At 40.1% G+C, this 24,908-nt stretch overlaps 1 protein-coding gene across 5 annotated transcripts; it reads right to left on the reverse strand.

The window, feature by feature from the left end:
• Positions 1-1,096: 1,096 nt before the first annotated feature.
• LOC311259181 (uncharacterized protein) lies at positions 1,097-24,738 on the reverse strand. 5 transcript variants are annotated; one of them, XM_084356137.1, is made up of 17 exons: positions 24,609-24,738; positions 20,980-21,073; positions 20,830-20,894; positions 20,401-20,580; positions 20,082-20,294; positions 18,700-18,792; positions 17,659-17,851; positions 16,514-16,578; positions 7,536-8,788; positions 6,962-7,082; positions 6,656-6,727; positions 5,789-5,851; positions 5,383-5,464; positions 4,684-4,796; positions 4,358-4,564; positions 4,027-4,221; positions 1,097-1,224 (listed from the first exon to the last, which is right to left on the reverse strand). In XM_084356137.1, the coding sequence occupies exons 2-17, from the start codon at positions 21,065-21,067 to the stop codon at positions 1,186-1,188; spliced, it is 3,042 nt and encodes a 1,013-aa protein (XP_084212263.1). In that variant the 5' UTR covers positions 21,068-21,073; positions 24,609-24,738; the 3' UTR covers positions 1,097-1,185. The 5 variants fall into 5 exon arrangements, with proteins under 5 accessions (XP_084212263.1, XP_084212261.1, XP_084212260.1 ...); XM_084356135.1 differs by lacking the exon at positions 24,609-24,738 and adding an exon at positions 23,758-24,530 and having other exon boundaries at positions 6,962-7,079; XM_084356134.1 differs by lacking the exon at positions 24,609-24,738 and adding an exon at positions 23,758-24,530.
• Between the last annotated feature and the right edge of the window lie 170 nt (positions 24,739-24,908).

Consider the following 24,908-nt stretch of genomic DNA (forward strand, 5'->3'; position numbering starts at 1 on the left):
ATATCAGTCCATCAGACAGATATTTTGTCCTGTGTAGCGTGTCATTACACAGACACAGTGGAAACAATTAGCTTTATGTCTCTGAATCACAAGGTCTCACTAGTGCACTCAATTAGTTTGACATTTATAAACCATGGTTTCTACATTAAAACGTGTGTCCAGGAGACATCATCTTTGCATTAAGTGAAACACTTTCAGCTATGATTGATCAGAGCGTCTGACGTTTGTCATGGCAAATCACAGGAGAAATTATGAATACCACAACTACTGCCAATTTCAAAAGACATGTTCATGTAGTCTGATCCCTACATTATTCATCATACTGTACATAATAAAAGGTTAATTTGACCCAAATTTAAAAAAATAATCCATCTTAAAGCTACTGCAAGGTACTTTGATATTTTGTAGATTTTTAAGGCCCCTGTGGACAAAAGTGGTAGTGTTTCCACTGCCAAGACCACAACATACGTCAAACAAAATTATCTAAAGAAACTTATTACTCACTGTAACTTTATCTGGGGAAATGTACACTCAGGTTTTCCAGTCTGCATGTGGACCCGATGGCAGACATTAAGAAAAACTAAACAGAAATAGTTAATCTTCTTGCTAATGGTCTCGTTTGATCATATAGAGGCATCAGTATTAAATTGAGACTTTTTCATAACCAGTTAAAACTCCTTGTAGTAACTTTAATCAAAGTGGTATCTAGCCATGCAGATTGTTGTGGTTTAATTTGTTCAGGTGTTGAGATATAAATCGGAGATTTCTGCCTCAACCCAGGAGGAAAATTGTCTGTGGGACTGATTAAATCACACTGTGACTTTCTAAAACATTAACGATGATACCTCTTTATTAAAAAGAGATGTTGCTGTTGAAATGCTATTTTTAAAATGCTGTATCACAAACTAGATTCCTTGCATTCATCTATTGTTTTGAAGTAGAAGCAAAAATATACAAATCTGGACAAACTAACTACAACTACCTGTTTGCCTTCATCCCGCTAGAGGCAAGTAAGTGATTTGGATGAACTGATCCTGTGCACTTTAATTTTAATTCGTTTCTCATCTTCTCAAATTATAACCCATGAGACAAGAGATTCAGTGCAAGAGTTGTTTTTTATTATTATGAACCGTTGACACAATCAGCAGAGAAACGAGGCTGACGACAGACAGAGACACACTGGAATCAGATCTTGTTGAACGCTGCTACGTCGACACTCTGGACCTGAAACCAAGAAAAAGGAAAAACGCTTTGACAACTGGAAACCAGGATAAATGTAACAGTAGTAGCAGGGGCTCCCATACATCAGGAGAATTAGACTGAGATTTCAGATTTCTCTTGAAAAACTGTTTGTTCTGGTCCTGTACGAACTACAATCTTTCAGCCCCATTTTGACCACATGATGGTAGCAACGAGCTCACAGTGATTAGCGAGCTGGTTCACTGACATGTATCAGATTATTTGGTACACCTATGCTGTCTTTCCATTGCATCTGCTCGGCTATACTCTGTTTGCCCGACATGGCTGGGGTTTTGCATTTTCACCACAACTGGGCTGCCTGCTTGAAGGTGTGTTTTAAAGCAATGACGCCATTGTCTCTATCCCTGCAGTACTTTTAAAGAATCACCGCTAACAAAGTGGCTCCGCTTATTCATTTACAAACACGTTTTTAATTTCCTTTGAACTTTTTCACAATAAAAGCCCCCTGTCATTTAAACACTTTTATTATGAAGCAGCATCACAGGAAACATTGTGTTTTCAGTAGCAGTAACTAACATGACTCCTGAAACAGCTGAAAATGAACACGATGAAACAGTAAAACACAGCAGATGTCTGAAATTGAGAGAAACTTCAGGGATTCAGTTGGAAGCTACAAAAGAACTGAGAGCTGAACACACTGGCTTTTAAATAGTCTCTCTCTTCCTGCACAGACATGAGTTGAGTATCGATTTTAGGAGGAGACGGTGTTTGTTGCGAGGCGGCCGCAGTTGCGAGATGTCACCGCGGCCTGCTTAGAGGCGGGTGCAGGTCCATCGCTGCTTCGGCTCGACTCAACTTGGCGCAGTAAAAATGGGGATGGAAAAGCATATCAGCATGGCTTGGTTGGACTTGAAAATGCGAGTGGAAAAACTGCACTAGTTAAAGGTAATATGGTCTGACACAAACAGTCCTGCAATGAATCCTCCCTTCATGAAGGTGTTAATGTTCAGAGTTTGTTGATTTAACTTTCTGGTCATTTTGGAAGCTGCAGTTTGTGGTGCTGCTGAATTCTATCGTGTTATATTGAAATGCATGGACAAAGTATAAGAGACCTGTTAGTACAAGTCAATTTAACAGCACCAAAAGCTGCAGCCTTCTAACCGACTAGTTTCATAAAGATCAATAAAACAGTTTCAACAAAAAGTTAACATTACTTTTATAGAGCCCCCCTGTGGTCAGCTGAGTGCATCTGTACTCTCAGGTTAAAAATCCATGCACACAGAGCACATAGCATCCATTTTGTTACACTGACTACACACCAACTTACTGTTCAATTCTCAAAATGGTGTGACGCACCACAGGCTACCACTTTGTTTACAAGACAAACTGAGCAGCCTCGGGTTAAAACAACAGAGAGCGTACGATGTTGGATCACACAGTGCTCAGTGGTGATGCTTATCTCAATCCCATGCAAGTCGTTTTAGCCTCTGTAGAACCAAAGATTATTTGGTCACTTCCTCAACCTTTAATAATACACAGTATGTCTTTTTGACTGACTTTATTACAATTTACCAATTAGTGGCTCTTTTTCCTCAGCTGACTCCAGGGAGGCTCCAAATCATAACTTCCTGAAGAGAAGATTTATTGTAGGAATGTTGTATAAAGACTGCATTAGTTTTAGCTCTGCGTAACGAACAAACCTGGAGCTGAGTGGAGTTTGTTTGTCAGGATATTCAATTTGGTTAGTTGTCTTAATACTGAACAAGACAATAAAAAGCAAGTTAACACAGACAAAAGCAGAAGAATGTTAACTTTTGATTGGAAAAATCAACCACAATTACTGTTGAATCTTTTTTTATTGACGAGAAATACTGGTTTTGCTTACTTATTCAAATTGGTGAATTTAATTGCAGACTAGGGATGCACTGATTATAGATAATGATGGTCAGTTATAGTCTGTGGAAATATCCCGGTTTCATGTGTGCTATGAGCCTAGCCGCTGCTTCGATCCTCAAGCAAGACCCCTGTCCCCTCAGCACGCCTCGATACAAAAGGAAACGGCATTTTCTGTTAGAGCTCCTAAACTTTGGTACTCCCTTCCTCGTAAAGTCAGTTATTTCTTTTAAATCTTGCCTCAAAACTTACTTTTGTAGGACAGGGTGTTTTTTTTATAGTAAATCTGTTGTTGGTTTGGCTTCTATCCTTCCTGTCTTACTGGTACTTTATGTGGTGATTTGATAAAAATTTGTTTTAATATTTTTATTCATGATGATTGTTTTTTATCATGATTACCATTTTGTTTTCTTGTTTTTTTATTGGCTGTGTGTGCTGTTTTTATTTTTTCACCTGTGAAGCGCTTTGTAACCATGTTTTGAAAAGTGCTATACAAATAAAGTATAAGATTATCATTATTATTAGCACTACTACTACTACTACTACTACTACTACTACGCAGGTATCATGCCATTAAGGGGATTACATATATATACACGTTTTGGTGAATGTTAAGTCCTCATCATCTATTCCAGATGTTTAGATGTCTCTGTCGCTCTACTGGTCTATGACTTGTGTGTGATCTTTGCACAAACACTTGTTTGAGTGTATTGCGCAGTACTCGAGCGCCCAAGTAGCTCAGCTGGTAGAGTGGGCGTCCCATGTACAGAGGCTGTGTCCTTGCAGCAGTGGCCCAGGGTTCGAGTCCAACCTGTGGCCCTTTGCTGCATGTCATCCCCCCTCTCTTTCATCCTGTTTCCTGTCACCTCTCAATGCTGTCCTATTAATAAAGCCATGAAAAGGCCAAAAAAAAAAAAGACCCACAGTACTTACAAAGTCTTCGAATTTGGTGATCTCTTCCTCCAACATGTCTGTCCCCACCTTGTCATCCTCGACCACACATGCAATCTGGAGCTTCTTGATACCATAACCCACAGGAACCAGTTTGGATGTGCCCCATAACAGACCATCAGCCTGCACCGAGCGCACACATTCCTCCAGCTTCGCCATGTCAGTTTCATCATCCCACTAAAAAAAAAGACAGCCAACGAGAGAAGATAGGTGTCAACTCAGACTTTGAATAAAAATGTAATAAGCCTGTTTATATTCTGAATTTTAGGCTCCTGAAGAAGAATTTTGATTAAATGACAAAGTGCAGACTAACAGGTTTGACATCCAGTAAGATGGATGACTTGGCGATGATGCCGGGCTTCTTTGCCTTCCTCTCTGCGTACTCTTTCAACCTCTGTTCTTTGAGTTTCTCTGCCTCTTCGTCTTCATCACTCCCAAACAGGTCAACATCATCATCATCATCTTCTTCCTCCTCCTCCTTTTTAACTGGGGCGCTGCTCTTCTGTTGGACGGTAGTGCCCTGAACAGAGAAAAAATAATGACATGTTCACACAAGGGTCTACAGTGATGTACTAGAGCTACAAAAAACACTAAAACATAGCATGAGTGATTTAATAAAAGCAGTCTGTAGAAGCTCACATTTGTGTAGGGAACGGAAGGAGTGGGAGCCGGGGTCACTGCTGCAGGAGATTTCTCCAGAACTGCTACCCGACACTCCAGTTTGGAAAGTGCTGCCCTCAAGTCATCCACCACTAAGACACAGGAACAAAGTCAATGAGTCTTACATCAAAACAAAAACTTCACAAAGACACCATGGTAGTAAAGTGTTGTGTATAACAAGGAATACACAGGAAAATAAATACAAAAATAATCATATAGTAAAGATGACAGTGGGATGAGAGAAAAATGAAAGTTGCTGATTATTTTCTCTATTAATCAATTAGTTGTTTGGTCTATCAAATGTCAGAAAATATTGAAAAATGTAGATCAAGTGCTGTGCTCCAGCTGCCTTTTCACTTTCCCCACCAAAATTTTTCATGCCAGTCCAGTGATTTGAACTGTCAACCCTCCAGTCACAAGCTCGCTTCTCTAACCTTTAAACTACCACTGCCCTAGTTGGTCATATAAAGTAAGCTGTTCAGGCTAAGACAAACATTTCTCCTGAAAAAACAGAAACTAGAACCCTCAAATGTTCGGCAACTAACTATTTTAAGTATTTATCAAACTAATGGCTGTTTTTGACGATTATGATTTGCAATCAGTTGCTCTAAAAATATCCACACAGCGCTTAAGGACACTAAAAATAGCCATCTAATCAAAGTCGTCACACAAACAAACCTTTGTGTAAGCTCTGGTTCTCCAGCTCCAGGCTCTTGATGCGAGAGACGAGTTCTCCCTGATCAGCTACACTGCTGCTGCTCTGCAAAGGAAACACAGAGAGAAATGTTATCTGAGAGCAGCATTTAATAGTCAAACCAAAGTATCAGCCCCGTCTTCAAACTCAGGACTGCCAAGGACACCAAAAGTGAACACACAAAACACAGCTAGTGTCCATCTCAGCAGCATCTACAGCAGAAAGCTTTAGATGGAGCCAGACAGAAATATAAGTGATAAGCAGCTACTCGGCCTGCAACACTCCACACAGAAACATATAAACTGACTAAAGGTTGAACTCTAATAAAGTCAAACTGAAGCGGGCGTGTCAGCCAGATGCTTCCAGGGACACATGAGGCTCTGCACTTACAATCTGGGACTGTTGGCTCAGGGCAGGTTCACCAGATCCTCTGTTACACAGTGTGGTCTTCAGCTAGTGGGAAGGAAGGAGGGGATTTCAAGTATGAAAAGTGAGGGAAGGAGGAAGAGAAAATGCTGAAGGACAGCTGCAGAGGGGGTTTGAAACAAAGCAAACAGGGCAACCAAGGACACACTGTAGAGGGTGGATGTTAGGGAAGGTAAGAAGAAGAAGAAGGTATGTCTACACAACACGTCTCTGTGAGGATGGGAACCTGATACCTGGGCCATCTCTGAGTCTGAACAGAGTAGAAGGATTCGTTTACATCAGGTTTTCTTTAGCATCATTATACCACAGAATATTTTACCCTCTAACACATGTGCTGCCTGATATATATATATATATATATATATATAAATAAAAATATAAACATACATACATAAAGAGAGAGAGAGAGGTTTCGACATGATCATTTTAGAAATATGGCAGCTAGCACTGTTGTCACCTTTTATTGTGAAATAAAACCTTGGTTTGGACTTTCTTCCTCTCTGTAATGACTCCTTTCTGCAAGTTTCCAGCAGCAAAGTCACATGACTTTGACGTCATTGTTTTGCGACCGACTGTCTGCTTGGAGGCATACTATAAGGTTCTCGATTTCCATCCCACATCTCTGCAGCGGAAGGTTTGCTTGGCTTCAGCTGAGCCTGAGCACCAACCTTCTTCTATTTTAACCTTAATTTAATCTGTATGCAAAGCAAATTATTATGTAACCTACAAGAAAAATCGAAATGTCTACATACTGTAGGTCCAGTGGAACCTTGATTGTAAGGGTGGAAAATATGAGATAAGGGGCAGATATAGCAGGGAGTGTGTACTTACTCCTGCTAGAGATTTCTGGATGTTCTCTCGGGCTCGAGCAATGTCTTGCAGAATGCTGTTGGCTCCAACATCCTTAAAGAAAATGAACAGAAGTCTTTAGTTGAAAATGGATCGAAAAGGATGTGCAAATCATTACATCATATTTTCATTTACATTTTGCAGTGTCAGTTTTTTGGAATGGAAAAAAATATTGGTGTATATTAATATTGGTCAAAAAGGTTGGAGATATCTTGCTACTTCAGATGTGAGTGATGACAACTTAATAGATAGACAATAGATACTGAACCTCTGAGACAGTGCAGGTACCTTTGTTGGTTGTGAGGAGCCATTAATGCGCTCATAGAAGCGTCTTTCAGCCTCGTCGTAGCGAGGTTTGTCGAACCAGATCTTTTCCTGGGCCAGAAAGTCCACTGAACTCATGGTGCTACTGAAAAAAGACCAAGGAAGGACAAGAGAGGGATGTATGAACAGGACACAGGAGGTCAGGGAAAAAGGAAAACAAAAAAATCTGTATTACTTTTTAAAATAAAATGCATAAAATCATCTGATATGAGATCTATGTTCACAATGTCAGATTTATTAGCTGGAAAATGGCTTAAATGTCAAGCAGATGAATCCAACGCAACTGCACAAAAGAAACTTAGAATGAAATGCAACAATGGTTCATACAACAACAGTCATTCAGGAAATTTTTAAAATAGACCTAAACGGGAAAAAGAATCAGTGAACCAAGACAAACGAAAAAACGAGATGAGAAATGGAAAAGAAAAATGTTCACGCATTCAAAAAACAAAAAAGGAAACACATGATCACAAAGAAAACCAATGAGGGATAGAACTGAAACATCTGCAGCAGCTCCACTCTCCCGGCTTGGTCATACTTGTCCCTCAATGGGGTTGCTTCTGGCCTCCGACCCTTCTTCACCGCCACAGCTTCCCTCCCACTGTAAGCATGGAATCGGCTCTCTGCAGCGTCAAACCGCCACTTGTCCAGCCACACCCGCTCGCTGTCTGGGTGAAGGAAGTAGACTCCAGCCCCTGACGGCTCTTCCTTCTCTGGGACTTCAGCTGGCTCCTCTTCCTCTTGAATAGGGAGCAGAGCATGGAAGAATTCTGCTTTGCCCTGTGGGACCACCCGTTTTTCCTCCACCGCCATTTCCTCATCTTCTTCCTCCTCCTCTTCTACAAGGCTTTGAGGGTGGTCGTTACTTCTGGCAGTGGAGGCGCAGCTGGAACGTTTGGAGGAGTTGTTACCGTACAGATTCTGATAGAAGGCAGCTTCGGCGCGGTCGTACAGCGGTTTCTCCAGCCACACATCTCTAAGCAGCTCCACAGGGATGCGGGGCAGTCCATTAATCGGCTGTCGATTGGTTGGCGTAATGGCTGCTTGTTGGATGACCGGGGTCGCAGGAGTCGGGGCTAGAGACTGATATCCTTCATCAGGTGTTCTGGGTGCGATGGAGTGGTTAAGCTGGGGTGGGAGGTTCAGAGAGTTTGGAATGGATGGCATGGATTCTTCAATGAAGCGGCGTTCTGCTTGGTCAAAGGTCATCTTGTTCACCCACACGGTCTGGACGACATGATGGCAGGCCACCTGATCGCCATGGGAGCACACCAGTCCTGAAGAAGATGGAGCCACAGTGGATGGAGACTTTACAGGTTTGCCTGCAGCTGAAGGTGACCGGTTGGACTGGGTTGTCCCATTGGAGGAGCTCGCCAGCCAGCACTGGTAGAGGCTCTCGGCTCGCTCGTAGATGCTGCGCTCAAACCACACGTTAGCACATTCAGACTGCAGACCAATCAGCCCGCCATGAGGGTCAGGTGACTGGCTGCTGCTTTTGTCTGGCTTCTCCTTGTTCTTGGCGTTACTGTCAACCTTCCCCTCAGAGCGACTCTCAGGATTGGATGAACGTTTCTTGCGGCGGCGGCTTTTCCCACTACGCTTTCCATCTCCGTTCAGGCTGCCACTCTCTGGGGATGAGGACACCCTCTCGCCGTTTCTTTGGCCCGATTCAGCCTTGTTCCTACACCCCAGTGCTGCGTTCGCGGACCGGTCCACCCGACAATTGCTGGGAGGCTGATCATGCTCCGACTGATCCACTGCAGAACACTGGGGCATCTTCTTAGACATCATCTTTGATCCGTTGCAGGAAAAAAAAAAAAAAAGAGAATAACAGGTACACGCTATTGGATTAGTTAAAGAGACGCAGGAAAGTTCAGAGACACAAAGGGATTGATCTATTAGACTCAGTACTGCCCATGAACCGGTGTCACACATAAAGTTGTAGCTACAATAATAGACTACAAAACAGTTCCAGAAAAAAGCAAGAAGCATGCATGAAATTGGGAGAAACTCATGCACAGGAAAGAAATTATTTTAGAAACTTGTTAGTGATTTGTCAAGAGTCAGTATCAGGTAAAGAGTCCTACCAAAGTTAGGAGAGCGTCCAACTAAGCTCACATGGTATAAACTCAAGAATGTGTGAAAGAAGTGATGGAAAATTATCACTAGCTTTCGTGCTTTTGAGCCTGAATGCCAGTCGAAATTGCTACAAATGCAAATTCTGATCTAACATGCAACATTGCTTGTGTATTTGATTTATGGAAGTATCGTTCAAGTACATTTTTTAACATTCATTGCTGCAACAATATGTATGGAAAAAAAATAGTCTGCAAACAACTATTCAGCTATATTTAGCCAGACTAAAAAAATCATGCATTATCATGCAGTTTCTTTGTTTTCAGCTCGAAAACAGTATGTTTTAAAGTGACAATTTTGTATAGGTGCTATTACAACACTATAGCCCATCCTGACCATGCTCATTCTGCAAAGATATGTATCCATACATAAATTATCAAATGCATGAAAATAACCTAATTTAGAGACATTTTTAATATGTAAATTGTGCGATAACTATATTTAAAGTGAAACTCTCGCCAAAATGCAACCTAGGCTTTTTTTGTGAAGGAACCCGAGTCAAACCTTCATGTAAAAGCAAAATTACGACGAAAAAGCCACTTTTAAGATTGCAACGCTTTAGGAGCTTTCCACCTTTACTCTCCTCCATGTTTCATTGCACTCGGGGATCGACTCTTCTCGACTGGCAGGACAGCAACAAGCGGAGCAAGCTCCTGCTAGAGTGAGTTGTTCAAAAACCTTCTTTTTAGTAAACTCTGTGTACACAAACGATGGTCTCAATGCTCGTGTTCATGTGTAGAGACCCTGGTGATACTACGAGCAAAGTTTCATGTTGTGTCGAGTCTTCTTAGTGTTTTAAAAATTGTGATTTCGATGCTTCTGTAATGTTGCCCCTAGCATGCAACTGAAAATTTTGACCTGAAAACGAAAGTACGGTAAATCTTAAAAGTGGCTTTTTCGTAGTAATTATGCTTAAACACGAAGGTTTGACTCGGGTTCCTTCACAAAATTTTTGCGATTTATTTATTTTTTACATTTTTTTTACCTTTACAAATGAAGCTCAAGACTTGACAAATCTTGACACAATGACATGAGAACATGCAAAAAAAAACAAAAAAACACAAGGGTGTGACACATTTAGGGCAAAATGTTTAAAAAAGAAGCACACACTAGCTGACATTTATGGAACTGTGAAAAGCACCGACATGCTCACGCAAACAAACTAATTAATTCAGTGGGTATTAAGCACAAAGCCATGCTGTTTTTATGATGTGCATTATTCTGTTGCAAAACAGGAAATGCACTCACTTAATGATTCACCATGAGGATGTTAGTAATATCTAGCAATACCACTGAAATTGATTTGGGAGTGTTTTGAAAAGGCATTTCCTCTTTAACGTTCATTAAAATATCTTATTCAAGCTCTTAACTCACCTTTCTTGGCAAAAAGATGTTGAGCTTAAACTACTATCAAAGTCATACGCTCAACGCGTTCTTTTCATCCAGTTAACCGCAAGCCATTGAAAAAGAAATTTAACAATCACCACCTTGCAAAACACTGAAACTAATACTAAAGGGCAGAACTATGAACAAATGGCTTGACAAAACTCAAGAGGTCAGTGTTACAAAGAATACTTACTTGTCAAATCTGAATGCAGAATGAGGGGAAAGAAGCTAGGTGTTAACATTTCTCTTAATAAATACTTCAACATGAAACTGTGGCTCTGGTATTGAGCAAGAACCTCTAGCAACAACTTGGATGCATCCCAAAACTTTTAACAATTTATCTGCACTTCCCCTCCCTTCAAATCAAAAGCATGTATGTGCTCGACTGCTCCGACACATTTGATAATTTCTTCTGTGAGTTTTTAGGATGCACCCCTTGTAATGCAGCTCTATTGACAGTCAGTGTAAAAACTCAAAAACGATTTATTTAAAAGGGTGCCATAGAAGCTATTCTATATTTTTATTATGGTAAACAAATCCTTTGAACACCAAAACCAACAATGCAGTAGTTCTGTCCCTAAATACTTTCCAGCTTCTCTACCATCTGTGGCACTCTGCTCCAAACCCATTTGTTCCTACGCCCGTCATGTAATTGCTGTCTGTGTTTAAGCACTGTCACTTTGGGAGCATTATGTCTTGAGAAAGGTCTTTGTGACAGAAATGTCGAACTTTTTAAATAAATGTATATATATATATATATATATATATATATAAATATGTGTATATATATATATATATATATATATATATATATATGTATATATATATATATATATAACTCAGGAACTCTTTCTCTCGGTTGCTCACACACTTTTTCTCCCGGTCATCTTTAACTGACGCCTCCCTGTCGTAACACTGTCGTAAAAATAACACATATTGATTTTGAAGAAAGGCTAAATTATTTCCTATAACAGCTGTGCACTCCCTGTGGTTTTTAACAAATAGGAGGAAACAGTGGGCTATTTTTGCTGTACTAGTGAGTATTTCTGGCAGCAGGATGGTGTATGTGGGACTGACTAAAAATAAACTACAGTGTCCATGTTAATCGTAATGAAGGAAAATGTCACTGAGTGCAGTGGTGTGGCTCAGTGAAGTGTTTTTAAACAGTTTTTGGACAACAATGAAGCTCTATGGCACAAATATTAGGCTTTAGATGGCACAGATGTTGCTTATTGGTAGGATCAGTTTTGGTCTTGACGTCGAAATTGAACATAAAGCAGTAAAGTATACTTCCAGCTTTACCCTTTAAAAAAGTACACTTTGTAATTATGACCTGCCAAGGGACTGCAGTTGTAAATTCGCTCCGAGCTGACTCAGGTACAATGCATCAAATGGCAACATTTATGTTTTATATTGTACATGGTCCCTCTACAAATAAAACAAATTAAGTAAGAAATGGTCGGAAGTCAAAGGTAGCTCCAAAATATTGGTGGCAGTATAGCCGCCTACTGCTGCTCACTAAACTCTTTGCTGTAGCTATCTTTGTCTGCAGTAACTAGCTGGTGTTAGCAAGTAGCTCAGTTAGCTGTGGAGCTAATTGCCCCTTGTAGCTAGGGAGTCAGGCAGGGAATGAACACACAATCTCAGAAACAGACCGATGCTAGTTTGGAATATGGCGGCGATTTAAAGAGGCTCTGACCAGGACAATGACTTAGGACGGTAAGACTAGGCAGGAGTGGGCTCAAGAGGCATGTAGTGACAGAGAAAGAAAGAGAATTGGGCATCAGCAGTGGGCGAAAACTGAGTGGAGAGCGGGAGTACTGTCACACCTTACTCGGTGAATTGAGGATTAATTAAGACCAAACCAGAGGCGACTGTGGAAAGGCAAACCTCGACTGTTTTGGGGAGTTTTATTTTGTTAATGTCGAGTTTGAATTAGGTTTGATTTACGATGAGTTAAGGAGGCAATTAAGCTAATTTTAATTTGATTAATGCGAGAAAGTTTAATTTAGACTGTGTACGGTTGCATTTGGCTGTTAAGTAAGGATAATAGGTGTAAAAATATCTCTCCTTTATATATTTTTGAGTTTAATTTGTTTACTTAATAGACTAAGTTGCTGCTTTTATATTTCCCAGCTGAAACTATGGGGGGCTATCAGACTATCGCCTCTTGGGGTACAAAGCCGTATGAGGGGACAGGACGGGCTGAGGCTACCTGGTTAGCATGCTAACTTCAATAGACATCTCCGCAACACTCTGCATATATGGATTTGACATAATTGCAATGATGTTGTTCCTTCACACTCTTTTGGTAATGCAAGTACATTTTTCGAAGATTTTCAACTTAAATTGTGGTAATATGTAACAAATAGCACCTCTAAAAGTTAAAGTTCAACTTCATTTGTCCATGTGTGTTTACATATTTCATTGTGAATATCCACAAAATGTTATGATTTGGGGAAGTCACCTCAAATGACCTTTGCCAAATGTCCTCTGGCTTGTTTCCTGTTACCTTTGAATACTGCTGGCTGATGCAATTAACTATAATTTACTATAATCATAATGATTTCTCTTATTGATACCTATGGGGCAGTTTAGCTGCCTCACACACGAGGAGGTCAGATGAGGACAAACACCTCAGGAAGGGTGGGGTGCAGTGATTGCTCATGGACACCTCAGCAAGAACATACCATTGATATATTAATACATTGCTAAAGACCATTGATAAGACAGACTCATTTTTATTTTATTTTATATATTCTAGATACAATACTACGAGTCTCTTAACAGGACAATCCTGACACTCAAATCTGAAATTATCAGTTTGGGTTCATTGAGATAACAGGATCACGTTTGAAGGACTTTACACTTGAAAATAACACTAAAGTTCAAACGTCTTATGTCATGAAGAAAAGCCTGTCAAGCCAGATGTTTGAGAAAGACATTAGCAGAGCTGTCATCATCAAAAGGTGCGCCCTGCTAACCTTTACATTAGCCATCTTTCATCTTTAACTAGGTCCTCCTAGCTAGGATGAAACACTAGTTTAGCATTTAATGGGACACCATGAACACGCGGTTTGTTTTAAACTGGACACTAAAGCTTTCGTTTTTCATTTAACGTTTATATAAAATGTCAACGTTAACGGCCACTGGTCCATTGAAGCCGGTGTTCAACCGGCGTGACAGCCGCGTTAGCACTAGCAAGCTGCCCCATTCAGCTATTAGCCGTTAGCTAGCATCGGCTAACACAAGCCGTGTCCCCCTTTCTGCCGCTGAATATTCATTAATATACCAAAATGTCTTCTACATGAATCCCCCGGACTGAGTCCCCGGCTTGTCAGTCAGCGTTGGCGTTACTTACTGCTGTGTTTTTTGTCTTGTCGGTGTGAGACCAGGCCGGTGGATAAAACGCGTGCTTCTCTGGCAGTGAGTGACAACGGGAAGGAGGAAGACGAGGAGGAGGAGGAGGAGGAGGAAGCAAGGAGCAGCGGTGACTGTGTGATCTTAGAGGGTGGGGGAGGGGAGTTATAAATCATTAACGTTTCCTGAAGGACCCATGTTAAATAGCATGTATGTTTGTTACTGATGTGGTAAAATCTGATGGATTGTGACCTCCAGGGGTCATTTACTACTGTTTTATTAAAGGTGCACCATATAGTTTCTGGGGAAGGAATTTTAATCAGAAGAGAATTATCTTCATTGACAAACTAAATAAACAAACTCTCTTCGTTTTCATGACTGAAAAACCAAACTGACCTTAAAAGACAACACAGTTTCAGACTGTTATACTTTGTTTATGTTTGGCAGACCCCGCCACAGCTCTACAGTGCCAATGTCACCCCCCTTCCAGTGGACCCCATTGGACCATATTTTGGAAACACTTCTTATGGTAGTGAATAGAGAGACAAAAAATGTTTGATTCCTTTGAATTGTGCCATGAATCACACATATGATGTTCGTCAACAAAGTCACAGTTTGTCATAAAACTAATGAAATATAAAGACTACACAGCCAGTGACATTGTCTTGTTGAACGGTTACCAAAACCCGTAACGTAAACATTGTAGAGCTGCTCCTGTATATTTGCAGCTCACAAAACTGACGAACTACACTTTCACATAACTGCAGTTGTCAATATGACCAGATTTATTGTGATTTTATTCTTTGTTAGTACGTTTACTGTGCCGAAGCAGCGGCCATGTTAGTGTTGTGTGTTGAGCGAGACAATGCAGTTTACTGAGCGGTTTAACACAAAACTAGATGATATTTTACTTTATGACTAAAAAATTATTGACAAAAATGATGTGTGATTTATGGCACAACTCAAACGGGATCAAAAATGTATTTTTGTCTGTATATGTCTCCCCCAGTGACTACTGGCAGGGTCCACTCTCTCTATTCAGACAGTGTTCTGGGGACTTTATTTTCCTCTATGAACAGCTTGTTACTCAGTTATGGGAAAAATAAATATATAATGAATTGTTACCAGTATCAGAATTCCTTTATTTGTCCCGCAAATGGGGAAATGTATTACCTCATTAATATTTCTTACCTCATTAATATTGTAAATATCAAAATTCTGAGTTTCTACAAAACTACATGGTGCCCCTTAAGACAAAGATAGGATCTAGATTTAGTTTAAAAGACGACTCTCTGTACTTTCAACCTTTGTCCTACTATGACAAGCTTTTACTGTTTGTGACACAGTATGTGTTGTTGTAAAACTTCTCTCATTTCCCCACCTCTTAAACCTGGTAATGTGACAGACAACACAGTAGCAAGAAAGACCTTTGGCCCATAATTTATTCTCTTAAAGTAGAAAATAAGATTGTCTTTAATTTTTTTTGTTTTCTTTTAACAGAACTAATACTTTGAAGTCTTTGAAGCTTTTGTTGTTATTGTTCATGTCTCCATAACAATCACAAGTGTGACAATCATATTTGATGACCTTCATCAGCAGAAGTTCATAAGCATAGGTTGATTAAGATCATGATATATAATCAGAGTTAGAAAGTAGTGAACTACATGTAATTGAACTAATAGTTTACATTTTGCAGGAGCTTGCTGGTAGTTGATTGAACTAAATATTGACATAGTGAGTGAGTAAAAAAAAAACTTGAATATATTAGGTGTGACAAGTAGTCATAACTGACTATTTCTAATGATTGACACATGTTCAGAGATGGTACTGCATGCTATTTGCAAAGTTCAATCAATTAATCAACCTTTATGTTATATTCGAGACATCATTGAGGGATTATCATTCATTTACAATGACCTTGAGTCCAAAAAAACCCAGAGAAAAGTAAAAGAAAAAAAACAATAGCAAGGAAAAATACTGAAATTTGAAGTAAATCCCACAAGGGGCTGGTAAAAATCCATATTAATCTATTCTTTAACATTCGATCTGTCACATAAAAGCCCTTAATTAAGTCTGGGCAGCTATGCCAGATAAGATAAGACAATTAAAAGTAAAATAAAAATACAGTCATGAAAAATAGACACAATAAAAAAAACTGAATGTTAATAAAATTGTGCTGAACTCTACTTGCTGGAAGGAAGATGTCCGGCTAATGGGCATTGTGTACAAAGCCAAAGCTGGCATTTCTGCACTTGCCCATGAACAGGGCGATTTATGTATTCAGGTTATGTATGACCTGTGAACAAGTTGGCACTTTCTGCAATTAACTCACCTGTGGCATATTTTTTTTGTTTTTTTGGCATGTGACTTTTTTGAAATGTATTTTGTCATAATTTCCTATCACATGTAAATTGTCGATTTAATCTTCTTTTTTTTTTTTATTTACTAAATATTTTGAACTACTTCTTCAAGATAGCTTCAAATAAAAACACTACATTTTTACCAAGGGCTGGTTTGATTTAGTTAACTGCTACTAAATTCACATTGTGGTGAGATTAGGACTGTAACTAAGGGTTATTTTAATTTTCTTTTAATCAAGAAATTGTGAACAAACACAAAGTAAATGTAAAATACCTTGTAGCCCAATGTTACATCTTGAAATTGCTTGTTTTGTCCGACCGTCTGTCCCCAAATTAAATCTATAATGATATAAAACAGAGAAAGGCAGAAAAAGGAAAGAATTTAGAAGCTACAAGCAGCAAATGTTTGACTTTTTGCTTGAAATGTGACTTAATTTATCATCCAAAGTGTTCATCCATCCGTCGTACAGGTCTGTTGTTTTATGCTGTCATGAAGAATAAATTTACCCCTTAAGGGTCCCACTGACTGTCTTTATCTCGCTCTTGTTCGTTGGGGATTATTTGAGCTTCCAAAGACGCATTGATGCCTGATTTCAAGACCTCCATTAAAAATAAGGCAAAGCACAAAGGGCGCCGGTTCACATGGCACTTTATGAAAACCCTGAACATAGACAAAGCCAGCAACTAGATGTTAACTACACCTGGGACAGAAACCACCAGCAGCTGCACGACTACAATCATTCTCACATTATTCCAAATTTAATTTTGATGTTTCCTTTGGCCAAATATAAAATATTCTAATTTAATACATCCACACATCTAACTTCTATTCTATAGTCGACTTTACATGTACATAATAACCGTGGCTAATAAGGCATTACTCCAAATTTGAAGTTTATACAAAGTGTTTCTTGGACTGAACGAGGCTACAGAGAGGATATATTAAATAATGACAGTGACATCAGTGTTTTCTTCTGTATTCAAGCACAGAGGCTAAAATGACCTTAACTGAATGCGACTGAAATAGAAGTTCTGTGCATCTCTTTTTGTGATTATACCCACAGTTGTGAATATGGTAATCAAATATGGGTTACATCTGACTGGCATTATGCCTAAATCATAAAAGAGGAAAGATTTTTGGTGTGCATGTAAAAGTAGCCATTCTCTCAAATAAATCACGGGGTCATGATCATTTAATTTAATTGTCAATGTCAAGATTAAGCCAATATTTCCTTTTTTCCTGGTCAAAGACACAAAAAAAGAGGAAGTGTGACAAATTAAAAAGGAGAAAATAAAATAAAAAAAGTGACAAGTCCTGTTTTGTCTGTGTGTTCCATTGTGATTGGCTGAGCCAAAAACTTGACTTAAATAAGGTCCACTGTGGTTATTAAAAGGCAAACAGCAGCAGTCATTTCCTGCCTCCAGCTGCTGACTTTCGGCCAAGCTCCCTGGCTCTCTCTGTGGCAGATTCCACGGCGCTCATGGTCGACGCCCTCACACCGCCCTGTTCCAGGGTGTGAAGCCCGTAGATAGTCGTTCCACCTGGGGTGCAGACCTCGGAGCGCAGCTGGGCTGGATGCTTCCCAGACTCACGTAACAATCTCCCAGCACCCTGAAACACATTGAATAGAAACCAAATTAATGATGGTGGGGCCAAGACATATCCTGTGGCCTTAAGAAAAAACACTTATCAGTGAGGCTAACCAGAAAAGAAGGCTTCAGTTTGCTAGGGAGCATAAAGATTGGACTCTGGAGCAATGGAAAAAGGTCATGTGGTCTGATGAGGCCAGATTTACGCTGTTCCAGAGTGATGGGCACATCAGGGTAAGAAGAGAGGTGGCTGGAGTGATGCACCCATCATGCCTAGTGTTTACCGTACAAGCCTGTGGGGGCAGTGTTATGATCTGGGGTTGATTCAGTTGGTCAGGTCTAGGTTCAGCAAGGTTATGTGCCCAAAAAATGAGGTCAGCTGACTACCTGAATATAATGAATTACCAGGTTTTACGATCAATGGATTTTTCCTCCCTGAAGGCACGGGGATTTTGCAGATGACAATGTCACGATTCATCGGGCTCAAACTGTGAAAGAGTGGTTCAGAGAGCATGAGACATCATTTTCACGCATGGATTGGAGTCCAGACATTAACCCCATTGAGAATCTTTGGGATGTGCTGGTGAAGACTTTATGCAGCGGCCCGACTCTCCCATCATCAATACAAGATCTCGGTGAAAAATTAATGCAACTCTGGACGGAAATAAATGTTGTGACATAGCATACGCTTATCAAAATGATGCCAAAGCGAATGTGTGTCGTAATCAAAGCTAAAGGCCGTCCAACGAAATATTAGAGTGTGTGACTTTTTTTTGGGCCGGGCAGTGTACTAAAACTGCTGGTGTTGCAACAGTGAACTGAACACGCACACGCACACACACAAACACAAACACACACATTAAAACTGACCAGAACAGTTTGAGATGCGATGCTGTGTGCCAGAGCACTTGGCATTCCCATTTTAACAGCTCCTTCTGCCAGCGCTTCAGCAAACAGATACACCTGCAGAGAGGGATCACAAAGTCTATTTCATGGCTGTTCTATAAAAACAACATTACATTCACGTTACTCTAAAGTAGGTGTGTCAAAATTCTCAGAATCCATGATTGGATTTGACTTTTGATTTTTTAGGTAATTCAATTTTATTTTACACATTTTTTTTTCAGCACTGACAGCAATCTACGGAAGCCCTGAGGGGCAAGTGAGGAAAAAAATGTTTTTCTGGTGATCCATTAAAAAGTCTGCTCTAAATTGTTTTTTCTCCTGTGTTAAAGACTTCAGAAGTGGTGGGAAAAAAGTTTTGCCAGGGCAATTTTTCATAGGTTCTAAGAGAAAAGGTTAATCCAGGATAATATTTGTAAGTTTAATATTACTTTTCCATATGTGAAATCACAAGAATTTTTTTTTTGTGTGTGTGAAACCAAGTACAAAAAACATTTACCTGAAATTCCCCCCCAAAAGTTCTCTGAAATGTTATTTTCCCCTGCCATATACCCCACCGGTGTCACACATGAAAAAAAAATCCTCCTGAATTTGTTTTCCCCCCACGTGTGAAACGGAGTGGTTCATAGCATGGTGTCATACAGTGGGGAAAAAAATCCCCCTCGGTTTCACAAATGAAAAATAATTCTCATAAATAAAGTTTTCACTTAGTTTTACACATGAAAAAAATCTCATTTACACAAAAAATGAAGGAACTACCTTGACAATAAAAGCAGATCTAAGATTCATTGTGATGATGTAACATAGCTCAGGTCTCTACAAGTTGATTTTCATGTTGTGGTGAAATGAGTTCAAACAAGTTTAAATACTGAAAGAAACTGAAATAATCGACAGGATTATTAAAATATTTCACAACATATTTGTGTCCTGATTCTCATTATCAAGTCTTATTACAATAGTCTGCAAGCAGTTACAAAGACTTCCTGCAAACCACACTGTAGCTGCAACAATTGGTAATTAGTCAAGCGATTGAAATTTGCAAACTGTTTTGAAAATCAATCAATTGTCATTTTTCAAACAAAGCTTCTTAAATGTTAGGATTTTCTGCTTTTCTTGGTCATTTAAGTCTGTTAATGAAGTCTTTGGGTGTTTGACTGTCGGTCGGACAAGAGAAGCAATTTGAAGACGTCGCTTTGGGAAATTATGATTAACATTTTTCACAATTTATTGACAGCACACAGACTGAACGATAATTTGATTCATTGTGAAAATAATCTGCAAATTAATCAACCATGAAAATAATCGTCAGTGGCAGCTCTAAACCCAACCAAACAATCCTGAATACTCACAAAAGCGACTCCACTCCCGCTCAGTCCAGTGTGGATGTCTATCCAGGCCTCAGGTCCCTCCTCCACTAAACCACAGCGGTGCAACAAGGAGCGAAGCAGAGCTCCATCCTCCGGTTTTGCATGAGATCCCCGAGCGAACAGGAGAGCTCCTTCCTGAACTAAACATGGCAGATTTGGCATCAGCCTGATGGCAACTGAATTCTCTGGCAGGAGCTTGGGATTGACAAAAAGAGAAAAAACAGAACATTACTCCTCTTTGGATCACCACAGAACCACTATTTAGTTAAAAAAAACATTACACAGGGCCAAGGACACTCACCTCTTCCAGTGTTGCCAGTGTTACTCCTGCTGCAACAGACACAATGATGTGTCGGTCAGTGACGTGTTGTGAGATCTCATTGAGAACAGGTGGAACCAGGTGAGGTTTAACTGCTACAAAGACCACATCTGACCCACAGACCACCTCCACATTGGAGTGAGTGATGGCAATCCCCAGCTCCTGAAAGCCAACGTGGGATAAACTCAGAAATGTCTTATTTGGGAACACAGTGTGGCTAATATGTTAATTATTTCCCTCAAGTTACTATATAATGACAAACTTGAAACCTGTAGGACAAAGTACCATGGATAAGTTTGCAGGACAACCGTCCATTCAAGAGGAACCTGATCTTACAAACAGTGACCACAGCCCTTAACTGCTCACGGACTGCAATCCAACCCACCCCACTGAGAACTGACAGACACGTACCTGAAAGCGTCCCAAGTTCCTGGAGGACGGTGCGCCCACTTTGACGTTCACAGGAAGAACATTTCCTTTAATAGGAACACACAAGACACTGTTAACTCCTGTACTTATGAAACCTCTCAGCTCTGCTTCAACACCTCTCTCCTTACTCACCAGACAAAATGCCCTTTGCAATGCCGAAGGCCATGTTCCCTGCACCGATGAAACCAATCTTCAGTTGGGAGTCCATCTCAGGGTCCATTTTGATCTATAGGACACGAGAGAAGAGATCTGAGTGAAACATAGACAACACGCTAACACCTAATAACCAGGGTGTGAATCACAGAACAAACTATGACACAATACTGTCGTTTCCACAATAACAATGGTATCACACTTTTTCACACATTCTGTTAATAACAATAAAACTGCAGGACAGTTAAAGCTGTGGCGATTAGTCAATTAATTGATTTGTCAATAAACAGAACATTATTCTGCAACTATTATGATAATGGAATGTCATTAGCAGCAATCGTTTTAGTTATTTTCCAAGCAAATGTGCCAAGTAATTCACTGGTAACACCATCTCAGATGTGAACAGTTTTCTTTGTCATTTATGAAAGTAAACTGAATTTTTTTATTTTAGGGTTTTGTACTGCTAAAAACGGCAGAAAATCTAACTGAAATGCAGCAGATTATTCAATGTGAAAAAGAATAATCGGTTGAAACACAATTGATCCATCTATTCTGTAAATATCTTTATCGTACTGTGCTATAAAATACTATTATATTAACAACAAAAGCTAAGAGACCATTGTTGCCAATCATCAACACCGTATAGAAGCAGAGAGATGCATTGTGCCCGTTGACTATGTCCACATGAAACCTGATTACTGTGAGAAATCAGGTTATGTGAAGAAATCAAATAACATGTTAATTCCTGATTGACAGTAATCAGATTTCTGCCCCTCCCCACATAACAGCTCCCAGAGCGTAGTTTCCCTGTTCTGGGTCTTTTTGTCATGCAGCTGCATCCTTAACCCAGTTTAGAGTTTACAGGGCTGAGAAAGCTGGTATCTGCAGCCAAGAAAACAGAAAGGCGGGCTGTTTACACTGCCAGCACTAAGCTTGCTATGAGGTTATAGGCCTGTGGCTAGCTGGTTAGCATGCTTACTTTAGTAGATACCTCTGAAACCCAATACATAGACTTCTTTGACATAACCTCAAAACTGCATTTTTTCTCACATTCTGTTGATAATTTGAGTTAATTTGAAATGTAAATTTCTTACATATTGTATCTTTAAAAGAAAATAATGGCCCTTTGAAACAATAGTGGAAAACAATACAGCAGGCTAATAGATACGGATATCAGTAGTGCAACACTGATCAGCCACAACATTAAAACCACTGACAGGTGAAGTGAAAACATTGGTCATCTTGTTACAATGCATTTTTATGTTGGGAAACCTTGGGTCCTGGCATTCATGTGGCTGCCACTCACCCAAACTTCATCACAGACCAAGTACACCCCTTGATTGGCAACAGTATCCCTCACAGCAGAACAATGAATGCACCCTAACACAGTACAAAAAAATGCACAGAAATGGTCTAAGGAACGAGCTCAAGGCTTCTATTAATTTCTCTTGTCAGTGGTTTTGATGTTGTGACTGATCAGTGTATACTTTGTGTTGTTCTGTATAATAAATGTTTTTCTTGTACATACATTCTCTCTTGAAAAAGAGACAGATCTCAATGAGACTATCTGTTTGAATCAAGGACTGAACAAAATTGTATGACCTTACCTCATTTATGAAAGTAAACGAAGAGTCTTTGGGTTTTGGATTGTTGGTTGGAAAAAAGAAGCAATGTTATGGCTGACTGAGCTAACTGCAGCTACAGTTGCCACCAATTACAGTAGCAGTTACTCTGCTGATGTGCTGCCCTCCATTTGTTTTTAGTATTAATGCAACAGGTTGAATATATTTACATATTGCACCTTTAATCCTGAAAATGATCAGCAGATTTATCGATAATCCATAATGATTCAGAAGGCCAGCTGTATCCTGGGACGCCCCCTCGACTCAGTGCAGGTGGTGGGAGAAAGGAGGACGAAAGCTAAGCCATCATCCCTGATGTCGAATGACTCCCACCCCATGCAGGACACTCTGACAGCAGTGGAGAGCTCTTTCTGACGCAGTGACACCTAAGTGTGTGAAGGAGCTATATCACAGGTCCTTCCTTCTGGCTGCTCCCAGTAGACCCAATCTCAAAATCCGGATGGGCATTTTCAGCATCTGAATTTGCAATGGTGTGAATATTTTTTATTTTATTTTATTATTTTTATTTATATTTTTTTATATTGTTTATATTCTTCTTATAACTTTTTATTTTTGACTTATTTATGATTTTTGTTTGAAATGATGCGCTCCATTTTTGCTATCCCCTTTGCTGCTGTAATAATGCAAATTTCCCAGTTGTGGGACTAATAAAGGATTATCTTATTTTACCTTAATGAAAATTACATTTATTGCAGCCCTGGGACAGAATATTTGAAACATTTCTCAATTTACACTACTCAAAATTAGTTAGGGATATTGGGATTTTGGGGACCAAAAATAGTCACAAAACACAAAATAAAAATTCAGCTATGTCACAGAATAAATAAGTGAATCACTAAAATATCCCACTATAGCTAACTCATTTTGAGTAGTGTATACCACATTTCTCCTAAATCATAAAACTAAATCACCGCCTCTCTAAAACATGGGATTCCCTGCAGGACTGCTGTATTAAGACTTTAACTAGTGAATGAATGAGTGTGAATATGAACAACCCAGAGACATATTCACAAAAGGGCACACAGTTGAGTGATGAACGCATGCATCTACACAACACATGGGAGGAATCAGATTATGATCTAATGACACATCGCATCCACGGCATCACCCCTACAATTAAATCCAGGTTCTGAGTGGAAAGGTCCGGGCAGGGCTGCGGCCAGAGCAGCACTGATGCTTCCCCATCAGAGTCTTCTGTCACTTCATCGTTCCTGTCTGAGTTGACCCCAGTTCCGACCAGCGGGTGTCTGGACTCCATGATAGCCGTCATTGTCTTTTCATACCTCCACCAGCCCTGTATCTTCGTGGGGGCCGTGGAGTCGGGCTCCCTCTTGCACTTGTAATACGCACTTTTGAGAAGTTTCCAGCGAAACTTCAACTGGTCCACAGATCTGTGATAACCGGCCGCTGTCATCCTCCTGTGCGCCACCTTGAAGAGTTTGTTATTCCTCACTTTCCTACCGTCTAAGCACTTATTGATGTCCAGCTCCTTGAGGATTTCCAGAAATAACTCCGTCTCCTTCACGTCCCAGTTCTGCTTCTTGATACCAGAGTCATCCATTGTTGTTGTGGCGACGCAGCCTCGTTAGCTCCGCGGCTAGTAAACGTTAGCCCAACGGGTGAATGTTCACACGGCTAGGTTGCTAAGTAGATGCTAGCATGTCTAGTGCGAGCTGCAGGGGCAGAGCTGCGCTGCTGCTAGTTTATACCGTAGCTGAGTTTAGCCTACAGGTTGTGAAAACCGCGCCGGTAAAATGTTACAATCCCGTTTATAGTTGATACGAGCCCTGCTTCTGCATCGAGCTAGTGATATCTTGAAAATAATCCCAGACAGATTAGATTAGACATACAATGCACGTGTTTGTTGACTGGACAACCATAAAATAACACGGAGTGACATAAACACGCTGTCAGGCGATGTTGTGAATAACACCGGCAAATGTTGGTTCTAGGATATTTATTCACCTGATGTTTTTCAGTTTTGTTGATGTCCGACGTTTAAAAATGCTCAAACTGTAGTTTAATATAAACTCTCAGGTCGGAAACATCCGGAGCATCCACAACCCGACCTGCTGAGCTGCACTGACAACCACAAACCAACCTGCTGAGCTGCACTGAACCATCGGTGCGTTTGTTTTCACTCCTCTGTGGCTGCGCCAGCTGGGCGGCACCCTCTCTACCATCAGCTACGCATTCCAAACAAGACTCCGCATAGGTACATTCCGCTACAGCCGTGATAGAAATCAAACACACCACGCGTCCGGC

Source organism: Pagrus pagrus (genome assembly GCF_965226575.1).
Source record: "Pagrus pagrus genome assembly, chromosome: 6".
In the NCBI taxonomy this organism is placed as follows: Eukaryota; Metazoa; Chordata; class Actinopteri; order Spariformes; family Sparidae; genus Pagrus; species Pagrus pagrus.